The sequence below is a fragment of the Triticum dicoccoides genome, chromosome 5A, assembly GCF_002162155.2.
Source record: "Triticum dicoccoides isolate Atlit2015 ecotype Zavitan chromosome 5A, WEW_v2.0, whole genome shotgun sequence".
NCBI lineage: Eukaryota > Viridiplantae > Streptophyta > Magnoliopsida > Poales > Poaceae > Triticum > Triticum dicoccoides.
In genome coordinates this window covers 386308146-386322053 of record NC_041388.1, presented here as the reverse complement: position 1 = coordinate 386322053, position 13908 = coordinate 386308146, and the positions used below count along the sequence as shown (strand labels likewise).

General features: G+C 43.3%; 2 protein-coding genes across 3 annotated transcripts in view; one reads left to right on the top strand and one right to left on the bottom strand.

Moving 5' to 3' along the window:
• The window catches only part of LOC119301704 (transcription factor IIIB 90 kDa subunit-like), a 12872-nt gene extending 4693 nt beyond the window's left edge, over positions 1-8179 (bottom strand). The window contains exons 1-11 of the mRNA XM_037578691.1: positions 8025-8179; positions 6774-6884; positions 6328-6409; positions 5322-5397; positions 5160-5245; positions 4995-5071; positions 3754-3810; positions 3568-3680; positions 2518-2597; positions 2356-2442; positions 1616-1696 (exon numbers count right to left, since the gene is read on the bottom strand). Of these exons, the coding sequence (XP_037434588.1) occupies positions 1616-1696; positions 2356-2442; positions 2518-2597; positions 3568-3680; positions 3754-3810; positions 4995-5071; positions 5160-5245; positions 5322-5397; positions 6328-6409; positions 6774-6838 (804 nt within the window). The 5' untranslated portion in view covers positions 6839-6884; positions 8025-8179. The remainder of the gene's footprint in view (positions 1-1615; positions 1697-2355; positions 2443-2517; positions 2598-3567; positions 3681-3753; positions 3811-4994; positions 5072-5159; positions 5246-5321; positions 5398-6327; positions 6410-6773; positions 6885-8024) is intronic.
• Positions 8180-9780: 1601 nt separating this feature from the next.
• Positions 9781-13092, top strand: LOC119297396 (E3 ubiquitin-protein ligase RNF14-like). Of its 2 annotated transcripts, XM_037575200.1 has the most exons (3): positions 9781-10028; positions 11322-12575; positions 12673-13092. In XM_037575200.1, exons 2-3 carry the CDS (start codon positions 11323-11325, stop codon positions 12755-12757), a joined length of 1338 nt encoding a protein of 445 aa, XP_037431097.1. In that variant the 5' UTR covers positions 9781-10028; position 11322; the 3' UTR covers positions 12758-13092. The 2 variants fall into 2 exon arrangements, with proteins under 2 accessions (XP_037431097.1, XP_037431096.1); XM_037575199.1 differs by lacking the exon at positions 9781-10028 and having other exon boundaries at positions 10967-12575.
• Positions 13093-13908: the final 816 nt, after the last annotated feature.

Sequence of the window (13908 nt, the reverse complement as noted above, 5' to 3'; positions counted from 1 at the left end):
GCTACGCCGGATCCGGAGGCATGGCGACAGCCTTCATCCTTGCCTTTGCCAACTACGCAGGATATGGCGGTGCGACGGTCCCGTCCTCTCCAAGCCGCAACACGTGGGTGGCCATGGCATCATCAACCCTCCTCTGCAGGATCCGGCGGTGCTCCGGTCTATCCCTCTCAATTCGCCACGTGGGTGGCCATAGTGCCGGCACCCATAAGGCCAAGGCAATGACGGTGCCAATGCGCCTCCACCGAAGCCTTCATAATCGAGCTGGCTCACCTAGCCTTGTCCTTGTTTCAGCTTTGTCGTGCCAGTCATCAAGACGTAGCTCTATTGTGGGTCCGAGCCATCAAGCCAAGGCATATGTGGTTGGCTGCCATCGAGTTGAGGCATTTCTAGTGTTTCATAGTAACTAATAACTTGTAAAAAATATCTTTTGGTAGGCACCAAGTGATGATGAGCAAGTCAAAAATACGATAACCTAGCTAGATAGATCAGTATGATCTGTAGGATAGCTAGATGAAGGTAGATTAGTGCATGATTTTTCAAGACTTGCAGGATGGTAAAACGGGTGCTTGCCTTGCTATGGAACTTAGAGAACAACGGAGGGGAGATGCAATCAAGTATATCTTTGTCGACGAGATCGATGCGCTTGAGCACATCGCATTGTCCCGCTCCATTCTTTCCTAAGTTCTACGATTAAGCACACACCTATAAGCTGCTGGGGTTGTACTCATTTATTTCGCTCCTGGAAGGGATGTTTTTGGAATATCACAGTGTAAGGAATGAAATGTATTGATGAACATATGTAAGAATTGTTTCTTAGAAGGGCAGTTCTGATCAGTACTGATAAACATATGAAATGTATTGATGGAACCTATGTAAGGCTGTCTAGAAATTCATTTCCCCAAACCCCATCTTGTGTGGGAGCTTTCAGCACTGGGTACACCTTTTCTTTTTTAGAATTGTTTCTTAAGATGAATCAATATGCAATGTTTGTTGTAGTGATCAATTGTGCAATGTATATGTATCTATATGGAACGTGTGTTGTAGTGTATGTGGAATACAATTGTATATGAAATATGTGTAATAATAAATTTAAAAAATCCTGAAAAACTTTTGGTAAACACACCATGACGGGCAGGCATGTTCACTGGTGAAGTCACCACCGATGGGCAAACTTGGAGTGCCCGTCAATGGAACTCACACTTTACTGACGGGTGGAGGAGTGCTTGGATGGACCACAACCGAAGTTTGGTGACTGAGTCCACTGACGGGTGGAGTGCTTAGATGGACACACAACCGAAGTTTGGTCACTGACAGGTGCCCTACGCCCCTACCCATCAGCAGAGGGATTTAAGTGCCGATTAGTGCGGTGCCGATCTGAAGCAGTGTAAGAGATATCTAAGTTTTTGTTCTGCTTGTTTCTGTATTTGTAGGGATTAGCCTATGTTTACTTTAATGTAGCCTAGGTTAGACAACTTCTTGTCTTAGTACTTTCTAAACAGTGAGTTTATATAGGATGTAAGTAATTACTGATGAGAATGATTATATTTCAGAAAAATGCGAGTCATTTGATAATAGCCAACCCACATTTGGCTATTCATGGGGAGCACATACATACCGTTAAGCTACCAGAATCTGTATTTTCAAACTCTACCAAGCGCTTAAATAGTGTTGCCTCACAGACATGCACAACAGCAGCCTGAAAAAGATAAAACATAATTAGTGCCATTTCATATTTGAACCTACATTACACACATCTGGTGCTTCCTACCTTTCAATGCTACCAACACCACAACGTCACAAAAAACTGGGATACATTTTGACACATTAACAAAAGATGCACCTACCAAGTAAACAAGATCTCAAAATTTCTGATACAAAATTCAAGGAACATTTGAGAAATAAAAAAAGACAATTTGTTCCTTAGATGACATGTATTGTCAATGCTGTAAATATGTTTCAGAAATTTCTGCACTATTTGTGGTCCCATGCTCGCTGGTTGCACATGAAGTAGCAAATGGATAGGACGCACCATAGGCTCTCAATAGTGCTGCATATGCACAATAAATACTACTCCCTCTGTAAACTAATATAAGACGTTTTAGATCACCACTACTTTATAGCTACTCCCTCCGTCCGAAAATACTTGTCATCAAAATGGACAAAAAAGGATGTATCTAGAACTAAAATACGTCTAGATACATCCCGTTTTATCCATTTTGATGACAAGTATTTCCGGACGGAGGGAGTAGTACAAAACTACAAAGGAAAGACGTTCTGGATACAACTCTTGTGTAAGTAGATCCATCTGGACCCTGCAAAAAAAAAAGTAGATCCATCTGGAGCATCTGGGCTTACAATATCTGCCTTGGTGTAATCATATCCGTGAGAAAGTGCCGCGATATATAATGCTGCACCACATAAACCACTTGGCTTCCTCCCAGTCTGCTAAGACAAGACAAGCTATTACCAGCTTACAAAAGAACGAAAATAAGAAACTAGAATGACAAAGATACTAGCCTGCATCCAGTCTCGCTTCATGCTAGCTACAATGCGTAAAGCTGTGTCCGAGACAGCATTGTCCCTTTTTCCCAGTAAACCTACATGTTACCGATAATAGAGAAAAATCATAAAAAAATAGCATGTTGATTCTCTTTGCTAACCAATGTAATTGTCCTACTAGCCTTCCATATGAAAGCTATGCTTGGCAGAACTAGAAATCTTGACCGCAAAAATAGGTCCCATGATTTATGTAAACATTGTTTTGAATACGTTGTTAGAGTTTAAAATTGATAGCATTGATGATAAACAGTTTTTATACTGAAAAAGGCACCCTCATTTATATGTTCAAGTATTCAATGCAAAAGAAGCAAACATCTACACTTCATAACCTTGCTCCCTTAAGTTCTCCCATGGGCTAATTTTTCCATGCTTGCTGAGTGCCGACGCAATAAAGATTCAAGATATCCAAGGGAAATGTGTGACAGCTCCCGGGTGCAGGAGCACCCTCATGAACAGTAACTTCAAAACGATATGAAAAGAAAATCGTAAAAATGTGAAATTTTGAGGGATCAAATATGATCAAACTTTTGATGTTCTTGCGATTTTTCAGCCAGAAACAACACTCGAGGAACTCTCACAAAAAAAAATTACTGCTCAAAAGTACACATAACTTTGAACACTGATTTTGATTTTTTTTGTGAGGGCTCCACGAATGTTTCTTTATGCTAAAACTTTGTATGAATGTTGAATGTTTGATCATATTTGATCCCCCAAAGTTTCAGTTTTTTTTTCATATTGTTCTGAATTTACTGTTCATGAGGGTGCCCCTGCACCCGGGAGCTGAAAGTCCAGTCTCGATATCCAAACATGTCTGAAATCTCATACAACGAAAGGTAAGGGTCAACCATCCTGGCATAACCCACAAAGAACTACCTTATCACAACAGAAACAGAAAAGGAACGTGAAGAATTGTGAATGCTCTGACAATCCTTGATGTAAATAAGTATCTTGTATGTAGCTAGAAGCATTGCGTATATTATATAAGAATGCACATGTACGTCAACTTACGTTCAGTAAAACGATGAATGAAAAGGCTAGGATCTACAAGCTTTTGAACAATTGGGTGTTCTCCGAGTAACAAAACCTGGCAAAGCTGCAGAAAAACACCACCTAGGACATAACTGAAACATAAATTAAGATGAGCCCTTTCAATGAGGGGTGCAAGATAGAGGGCATGAGAGTGCGAGTACTTACACACTTATTTGCAAATGGTCTGAGAAATCAATAAGAAGATAAGGTTTTTCACCTCGCCTGAAAAAACAAGTATTTAAAATATGCACACTTCCTTGATGATACCAAAAGGACAATCAATGTACAGGGAAACACCAACACAAGCATAAAAGGACAACAGATTTCAGAGAAAGGAAAAAACAGAAGAAAGCAGAAAAATTGATTATTTTTAGGACAGCAATAAACACTGAAACATAAGCATGTAGTGTGCCTTCTATTGGACTTGACCTAAGTCCAAAGCACCACTTTGACTGCTAATTTCTATCACAAAAAATGTTAATTAGAATCATATAAAGCATATACTCCCTCCGTCTCAAAATAAGTGTCTCAACTTTGTACTAACACTAATACAAAGTTGTACTAAGCTTGAGGCACTTATTTTGGGACGGAGGGAGTACTACAAAAGTGCATTTCCTGATGAATCTATTGGAAACAGTTTCATGTGGATAGGGTAGATACCTACCATCTTAGATAATGATGGTCAAAGTCAAAAATGGCTTAACCAGTATGGATGAGAGTTGCCTTGAAATTGCAGTTTGTAACGTAACAAACTAGAAACAATAGTTGGTCATTCCTAAACTTTAGAAGAAAATAGTGTGTGAACCTAGCAGAATTTTGCATGCATATTTCTGGAGAAGCTTAGAAGTCTTGTAGTTTACACACTTGAAGTCTTGCCATTTTGGTTTTATTTATCGCTCTTTGATGAACCTCACAAGTCCAAGGCACAATATGGCATTCTATTACATTTTGAAAACTACTATAAAGGCACACTTCTGCAGGTTTTCACCACGAACTTAAAGGCATCCTTCGTTTGAAAGCCAATATTTGGCAAGAGCAACTTTTTCAAGGTTGGCAAGGCAATTTGGTAGCAATTTTTTGGGGCTTACCCAAGCATTGCCAAGCCAAATTCTGGCATCAAACAAAGCAGACATAAATGAACCCCAGCAGAGGCCATATCCTAACAAATACAACACAGAATACTAAAAGGCCCACCCATAAGTGCAAAGGGAGAAGGTCATGTTTGAACAAGAAATAAGCCCAATGGATAGGAACGGTTTCAACATAGTTAAAAAAAGGCACGCCTAGCGCATAATCGTGCGCTTTGGTCGGAAAAGCGCAAGGCGGTGACAAAATGCACAATTAACGCCTAGCGTTTTTTAACTATGTTTTCAATAAAGCAAGGGAGTAATTAGGTGATAGCTTACCGGCAGGCAATGTAAAGACAAGCGGCTGCAACGTGACTTGTTCGACGTCCCTTAGTAAAGTCATTATCAAGAGCTAGCTACATTTAAATGAATAAATATCAGCATTGGAAAATACCCTGCCATTTTTGGAAGGACAATGTTTTGTGTGATAACAAAGATTCATACTTTATAAAAGTTATGAGCAGTGCAAATAATATCATCTCCACCGCTCACATGCAAGCCATGGACAATCTGCCAAATCTCATCTCTCCCTGGTGAAATAAAGCACATCATAAATCCTAAGTGTGCATAATGAGATACGATATAAGAAATGCAATGAAGAGATGCCTTTTGCTTCAGTTCTTTCACGGGATATCGAACAGCCACTCCCAACGCCTTCAATTATTTTTCCAGCTATTTCGCTCTATTCACATTCAAAACAAATCAACCAACAGTTACAAATCCAAATAAAGAAACCAAATAATAATAATAATAATAATAATAATAATAATAATAATAATAATAATAATAATAATAATAATAATAACCTACTAATAAAGGGAGGAATGCTTCTGCCATCCATCATGATTTTTGCAGAAAACCCCCTCTTCTTCGAAATCAACGCACAGTCCTATTTTAAGTGAGAAAAAACGATTCGCCCTTTTTTTCAGAAACCCCTGATCTTTTGGTTAATTCACCCAGGGTCCTATTTTAAGGGAGAAAAATGGTTCACTTTTTTCAAAAAAAACCCTGATCTTTTGGTTAATCAACCCACAGTCCATCTATTATTTTTGGGCAGATTCAAATGCTTTTAAAAAAATATCCATATCTTTTAAACCCTAACTCCAATTTTGAAATGTTATATATGGAAATTGATTAGAAAAATGTGTAGAATCTGAATATGATATTGTTTTACCTGTTAAACATTTTAAAAATACTATTGAGGGTGCAACCTTAATCAATAGCGCATGATCTGTCTTTCTTTCGGTATAGATCCGGATTGGAAATCAACAACTCAGCAAAATCAGTTTGGAGACGAAAAAAATCATCCATAACCATGCATGCACGCCTTGGCAAAACCTCCAGGTGAAAAAAAAACAAATTTCTCATCTTATGCAAAGAGGGAGAGAGACCTTAGAATTGGCCAAATTCAAACGCGTTATGATTGCGTGAGCACTGAGGCCACCGCCTAGAAGGGTGGGAAGGAGAGTAAGGAACAACACAAATGGGATGCACATGGTCCTATTGGGGTCTTCAGTCATGGTTATTGTGTTAGGGATGTGTGGTATTTTTTTCTACCGTTGCAACACACGGGCTCTTTCTAGTATAAATAAAGCGCGGCACCAAGACCAACCTGTCCCGAGGAGTTCTTGACAAAAGTAGGCCCAACCTCAAAAATGTGCTCATCAAAAACCTTCCCGCACATTCCACAACATCTGACAACCAACATGGCAAAGAGCATAAGAACAAGATGAAAAAATGTTTAAGCTGTGTTCACAGGAATCAATTGAGAAAAAATAATACTTCCTCCGGCCAGAATCGCAATCATATGTATGAACTACCTCTGTCTCAAAATATAAGACGTTTTTGTAGGCTAAACTAAACGCCTTATATTTTGAGACGGAGATAGTATTTCTTAATATGAGTTCAATGATATCGATTTTGTGTCACATGCCTTACGATTTGGAACGGAAGGAGTAGATAAAAACAGCCAAGTTATAACAGTAATACCCACTGGTTTTGGCATTTTGCATGCAATTATTAGAAGAATAGTGCAAGAGCAGGAAATGAAGGTCTCACGTGATCCCGTTGTCAGGGTCCTGTATATACGGGCAGTCATCCTGACAGTGAGCACAGAACACCATTGCTGAAGAGAAGTTGAGTGCCGAGGATGATCCAACTCAGATCAGCCTGCGAAAGTTCATCGTATGATTCTGTTAGTTCCAAGCATACACGATACTCTGCAGAGTGGGTGCAAAAATGCAAGCACGGATAGCACACTCCAAATTTTCACTATTGTTTCTGTCCAATTCGAATCCAAATAACACAATTTACAATTTAAACATTTAGAATTAGCATGTAAGGGTTGCCTACTTCTCTGTGGTGTGTGCTTATCTCTGGTTGCCAAACAGGGGAGTCATGGGCTCTATTATGTGGGTATAATCCATTTTTTGGGAACATAGCACACAACCTGTCTATTCTAGTCCAATTATAAATATCAAAATGTGCAAGTAAAAAATCAGGATTATGAGCACTCAATTTTCCATTCAAGAAGAGCACTTAAAAAAAGTTTCAAGTCATGGCAGTAAACTCATCGAAAGAGGCAAAACAAAACGGACACTCACTTTCAGAGTGATATTATTATGCTTATCGGTTAAGAACATGACAACTAGCTCCTCAATACTAGTGTCCTTTATGTTGTCCCGGAGGCAGAGCAAAGATGGTTCTCTCAAATATTGGAGAAAAGGGCAAGTTGTATCATTCTCTTAAAATTCATCATTTAAATAGCCAATGCCCTTACTACCCCACTCCACAACTGGGGCCTAGGTGATAGGTACATGTACCCTCATTTTCTGATTCTAGACTAGATCACCAGACATACAAAGCATCCAATGCAGTAGCCCAAAACAGCATAATGTTTTTCCTTTCTAATCATCCTATGCCCATCTACAAACGCATAGGTGACAAATACAGGGCACAGACTGAGATTTGCATCTTGAAGAATTATTCCAGAAATTGTGAGGTCACTGAAAAACAGTGCTACCTTCAGATTCCTCTAATCTTTTTTTTTTCTCTTGAAGGGGTCAGATTCCTAATCTTCCTGGTATACATAATACAACCAACAAGGGCTGCAAATTTGACCCCCCCAAAAAAAAACTCAAGGCAAAGGAAATAGGGTGCCCAAACCAATTTCATCCCAATTCAACATGCCCAAACAAAGGTAGGCATTCTATGCAAGCAAAATCCGTCCGTAAACGACCGCGACCGACCCCACACAGCTCAAACTTCTAGGGTTTAGGGTTCACGACGTGTAGATTTCGGGTCCCATACCTTTCGTCCGCGAGGGAAGCAGGCCTGAGCTGCAGGGGGGCTAAGGAGGGGCCGAGGAAGCACAGACGAACCAGACAGAGGGGGCGAGGCGAGCGGGCGCGGAATGCGCGATGAGCACCTCTCCCTGGCGCGGGCGGCGGCGCGATCGATCGGGGCGGCGGCGTGCGGCGGCGGGGGCGTCGAGTCCGGGTTCGAGCCGTCGTCCTTTTGATCGATCAGGATCAGGGCGCAAATCTCCGGGTACCGCTTGGGGTTACGGGGATCTAGGGACGAACCGTTGCCACGTTTAATACGAGACGGGAAGATCCCAAGGGTTACGGAAAGCTGGGCCTCCTGTTGCGCGACCGAACCGCCACGCTCCGCCGCCTCTCGCGCTGCTTCGGGGGCACGTCCCACCCGCGTCAGCGCGTCGCAGCTCTGCAGCAGCACCACCACCAGCTCGTCGTGCACAAGGAGCCGCCGCCGCCGGCTCCTCCGTTGCGCGGATCGCCGGCTGCGAGCTCGGGCATGCCGGGCGCGACGGCGGCGGCGGGGGTTGAGCGGGCCGGATCCAGCGGCAAGGACGCGTGTGCTCTGGGCTCCGCTGAAGATCGGTCAGTTATTCTGACCCTGTGACTTCGGTGCCCGTCAAAGATGATTGCAACATTACTTGCTTGCATCAACACCAAATCATTATTCAACTGAAAAATAACAACAAACCATTTATTGGCCGCGTTATTAGAGGCATAATTTATGTCAGATTACTACTACATTATGCGGCTGTGCACCCGTCTCCAATGTTCATAATATTCTGAAAATTTTACTTGCGCAACTTCACAGAGCTGCGACTATTAATCTGGATCGAAGAGAGTACTATTCATTTCCTTTTTATACTGTTCATCCGGATCCATATGCGCCCGGGAGCAGAAACTCCACATCCGTAATTAATTTCTTCACCCAAATCAAAGAAAATATTTCCGCTATATACAATATAAGATCATCCTATCAACCATCGGTACATCCTCAGATTTAAAAAATACTTAGATTTTGTAAGATTTTACATTTATGATTTTCTACGAAGCCTGTTCAGAGACAAATGCAGAGAGGACAGCAGGCTCTCGGCCGGTTGCTTTCTCAGGCTAGTCATAGTGGGAGTAACTTTCAAGAACGCCTTTGACTATTGACAAGAATAATAGTACATGACGTGCATAATGTGAAAATTATATCATTGAAAGCTCCTTTCACGTATGAATTTGACGATATGCTTTGTGTAAGTTGCATGTCATATATTATTGTTTTAACATTTGGTCAAAGTTAACCTCGAAAAATGCATTAGGCCCTATATAGATGGAAGGAGGGAGTAGCTAGTAACATAGCACACTTCGAGAAAATTCTGCTTATGTGGCAAGTAATTAATGAGAGGTAGTAACATAATATATTACTATAACATAGGAGTAGCGTTTTTGCAAGACAAGATGAGTCTAGAAGCTAATAAATAAAGTCATCTATGATACTACTTTTATATTACTTTGCATTATGAAGGTAGTAACTTAGACTAGTGTCATATGACGCTGGTCTAAGTTACCCACTATGACCAGCCTCAGTGCGGCTGACGAAGGACACTTGAAACGACACGAGTCAGACGCGTCTTTGACTCGGCCGGTCAAGCACGGGGTCGCGGCTCGCCCAAGACCCAACACAAGGAGGCGGCTCGAGTTCCGACGAGGCGAGCGAACCAACGCGTCCGCTTCAAGCCGCCTCGTCACAATCGCCACGCTTCTTCCTCGACACGACACCCACCGCGCGCCCGACGCCTCTCCTCCCCTTCCTCCTCCCGCCGCCGGCCCTAGCTCTAGCTGGTGCCTACATTCTCCGACCGATCGCGGCCGACGCGCCCCTTAGGGACCTCAGCTGGCCGGCCCGCTAGCTCGTCTTCCCGCCGTCGCGGCCACTCGGCAGGAGCACGCACCGGCGCTTTACGGCTCCCACGCCTGAAGCGCAAGGTCGGTCGCCGGCCGGCCACAGGTAGCATCCATCCCTACCCTCTGCACTCCTGGATTTGTCTGCGGTTCCACTCCCAAGATTGTCGAAATGCGGTCGGCGCTGGCCATTGTGCCACGTTTAGGGCGTGCTCTTCGTTTGCGGTCGGTGCGTGCACGCCACATGTCCGGCGATATGCTTGCAAGGGGTCAGTCTGCATTGCAGACCCAGTTGTGTCGCAGGACTTTACACGTAATTTCCCAGTAGTGGTGTAGATCCTATACATTTGAACGAGGGGTATTTCCGTGGACTTTACCCGTAATTTCATAACAAATGCCAGCGTGTAGCCAAATTTCACACCGTCTAGCGACGAGAAATGGGAGGATATATGGTTTAACCAAAATTGAGGTGTGGATCTCTTCTAAAATCTCGCGCAATGTGGTCAAGTCTCTCCAAAGGTACTATCGTAGTGCCTCCGACCTGTGATTCTTTTGCTTGTGATTTTTTTATGAAAAAAAACGAAGAGCATCTGCGGGTCGTATATGAATGAGCGAGATTGGGATAGAGTGGGGCAGTGAACTCACCACCACCATCACCAACCCAAATCTGTAAGGTAGTAGAGTTTTAAAGCCGAAGATCGTCTGGTGGGTCCTCGATGAAAGAGCGAGATTGAAAACCACCATCAACCCAAATTTACAAGATAATAATAGGCTTTATCAAGTGTAGAGGCATATTCAACGTAGGAGCCCATCGTGTGCACACCAAAAGTCCGATGATATGCTTGCGAGGGGTTAGTCTGCATGCCCGGTTGTGTTAGTCTACATTGCTTAGAGCGAGCATATTTGGAAGTTTGGGTAATCCAATCACTTCTGTTTTCTAAAAATGTCATGGTTAACCCAAAGTTATGGGTATCATCACATTTAACAATACCTAATCAGCAACCGAAATATCCAACGGCAATATGGTTCGGCTAGATTGAAATCGAGATTTAGCTATAAAATCTTGTGCAATGTATTGTAGTAAGCTTTTATATATGTTTATCATTCGTAATGAATGCACGGCCCATGATGGAGTTTACTCTTTTGTTGAATGTTCTATCTCACGTATTTCATATTCATTTGATTAATAATATCATGATGGATAGCTGATGATATGAGTTACTTGATTGCTACTGATGCTCCTCAATCTGTAGTGGTAATAAGAATATGGATGTGTTTTCATCTTCATTGCATATCACAAGCTTAACAACAATGTTGGATGTTTGATATTTTGCTGTTAGCCCGCTTTTCTTATTCATTTGAACACCAAGTCACTACGAATCTCAATGAGCTCCTGCAGGATGGATGATGATTTTGCTGCAGCCGAAGCTGAGCAGCTTGAAGAGGTCCTCCGACTCTCAGCTCAGTCCGCGACGATGGCATGTGCGGTTTGCAGACTGATGACAGTATCACTGGAAGCATCATGGAAACCTGAGAATTGTGATCATGTCATCTGTATTGACTGCTTCGCCAAATACACAACAGAGACAGTGGCCACAGAGATGCCAAAGTGCCCGGTTGCTTCTTGCAAATATCATGTCGATCCAGAGATACATGAACTTATGGAAGTAGACGATGATGGCAGCCTGATCGCAATCAAAGAGATCGATGATGGCAAAGGGAAGGAACATCCCTATAATGGGCTGGAAGAATTCGGGCAATGTTCCGGCAGTGGCACGATGATGTGTGCAGTTTGCAGGCTGATGACAGTATCACTGGAAGCATCGTGGAAACCTGAAAACTGCGATCATATCATCTGCATCACCTGCTTCGCCAGATACACAACCGAGACAATGGCCACCGAGATGCCCAAGTGTCCGATTACTTCTTGTGATTCTTTGTTGAAGCCAGACACGCCACAAGTGATCGATATCGACGATGATGGTGATACGGGCAGCTCATCATCGATCAGAGCAATAATAGACAAAGGCAAGCAACCGTGCAACGACGTGCTGCAAGAGCTCGGCCAATGTTCCAGCGGCACAGCAATTGCCAACGACTTCTACTGCACCATCTGCATGGAGGAAGTGCCTGCCATAGAATGCTTCCCGGTCGACGGGTGCACGCACGCGTTCTGTGTCAGCTGCGTGAGGCAGTACATTGCGGCGAAGGTGGAAGAGAACGTGCTGCCCGTCAGGTGCCCCGACCCGGGCTGCAAGGACGGCACGCTGCAGCCGGAGGCGTGCCGGGACGTGATCCCGACGCCGCTGTTCCAGCGGTGGGGCGCGGCGCTCTGCGACATGGCGCTCGAGGGGATCAAGTTCTACTGCCCCTTCAACGACTGCTCGACGCTGCTGGTCGACGACCACCAGGACGGGGACGCGGCGATAAGGGACGTGGAGTGCCCACACTGCTCCCGCATGTTCTGCGCGCAGTGCAAGGTGCCGTGGCACGACGGCGTCGATTGCGCCGAGTTCCAGCGGCTCGGCAAGGACGAGCGCGGGCGGGAGGACCTGCTGCTGAGGAAGGTCGCGCAGGAGAGCAAGTGGCGGAGGTGCGGCAAGTGCAAGATGTACGTCGAGAGGGTGGAAGGCTGCGTGTACATTGTCTGCAGGTGAGCGCTGTGTTAGCTTTCACTAGCTGGATCTGCTGCACACCAGCAATTATTTTCACGTCCATGACGAGATGTTCTTGTTTCCTTGGATTTGCAGGTGCGGCCACCACTTCTGCTACCTCTGCGGCTCTGAGATGGCGAAGGGCAACCATCGTTGCAGCAAGTGCAAGCGTACGTGGTGATCGGTGAATGGTCTGCAGATGCCGCGACGCTACTTCAGCGAAGCAAGTTCGTCATGTCAGTACTATCGGCTTAAAAACTGGACAGTACTCTACTAGGGTATTACTACTGATTCAGTTAGCATTGCTAGCTCGTGCAGCTCTGATGCCATTACTAATTTTAGTTGACATCAGAAGTGGCAACTATATGAGCTCCATTAGTAATCATCACTAGAGTGTTGTTCTGGGGATTATTCCTGATGAAAGAGCTGGCCAGTTTCTCAGTAAGAAACTAATAGGCTCTATAGCTTAGAGGCCTACTGGATGTCATGCAAACACTGTGCATGTCGATGACGGAAACTTTTTACTATTAATCTCTGCTAGACGGGTTTCTCTCGCCGTAACTCTGCACATGACTGAAAATCCATCGTCCATCCTGATAGAAATAGAAACGGCATTCTGCAACCAATAATCCATTTAATCTGTTTGTGCACTACATAAACACATGGGCATCAACATTACTATGAAATTCCTATGCTGCTGTTTGTGCTTGGAACAGTGGGCTGACACTCATCAAGATTACTATGAAATTCCTATGGAATTGGGCAATCCATGGGAATATTGGAGGAGGACAAACATATGGTCTTACCTCATGTTTTCTGCTTCTTTTGTACTCCCTCCATACTTAATCAACGGCAATTAATATGGAATGGAGGGAGCATAGAATTCTTGTGTTTTTCCTGTGCGATATATCTAAACAGAAGTTTTAGGCCTCCTTTGGTTTGTAGGAATCTTGTAGGAATTTCATAGGATAGGATTTTCAAAGGAAAAATTCCTATGAAGTCCTTTGGTTTGTAGGAATGGATTCCTAATCCTATGTTGGATAGGGTCCAATCCTTCACATTTCAAAGGAAAAAAAACATTAGCCTAGACTCAATGGAAAAATTCCTATCCTATGCATCAAATGGCATCTCTTTTTTTATAGGAATTGAGATGCATGTCATCTCACTTCCTATGAAGTTCTTATTCCTATAATATTCCTATCCTATGAACCAAAGGAGGCCTAAGAGTATTTCCGTGTTTTGGATTTCTGTAGAGATTTATATTGCATGACATTTGAATGTAATTCATTGATGCAAGTCATGCTATATAATGTGCATGTGCATATGCAAACT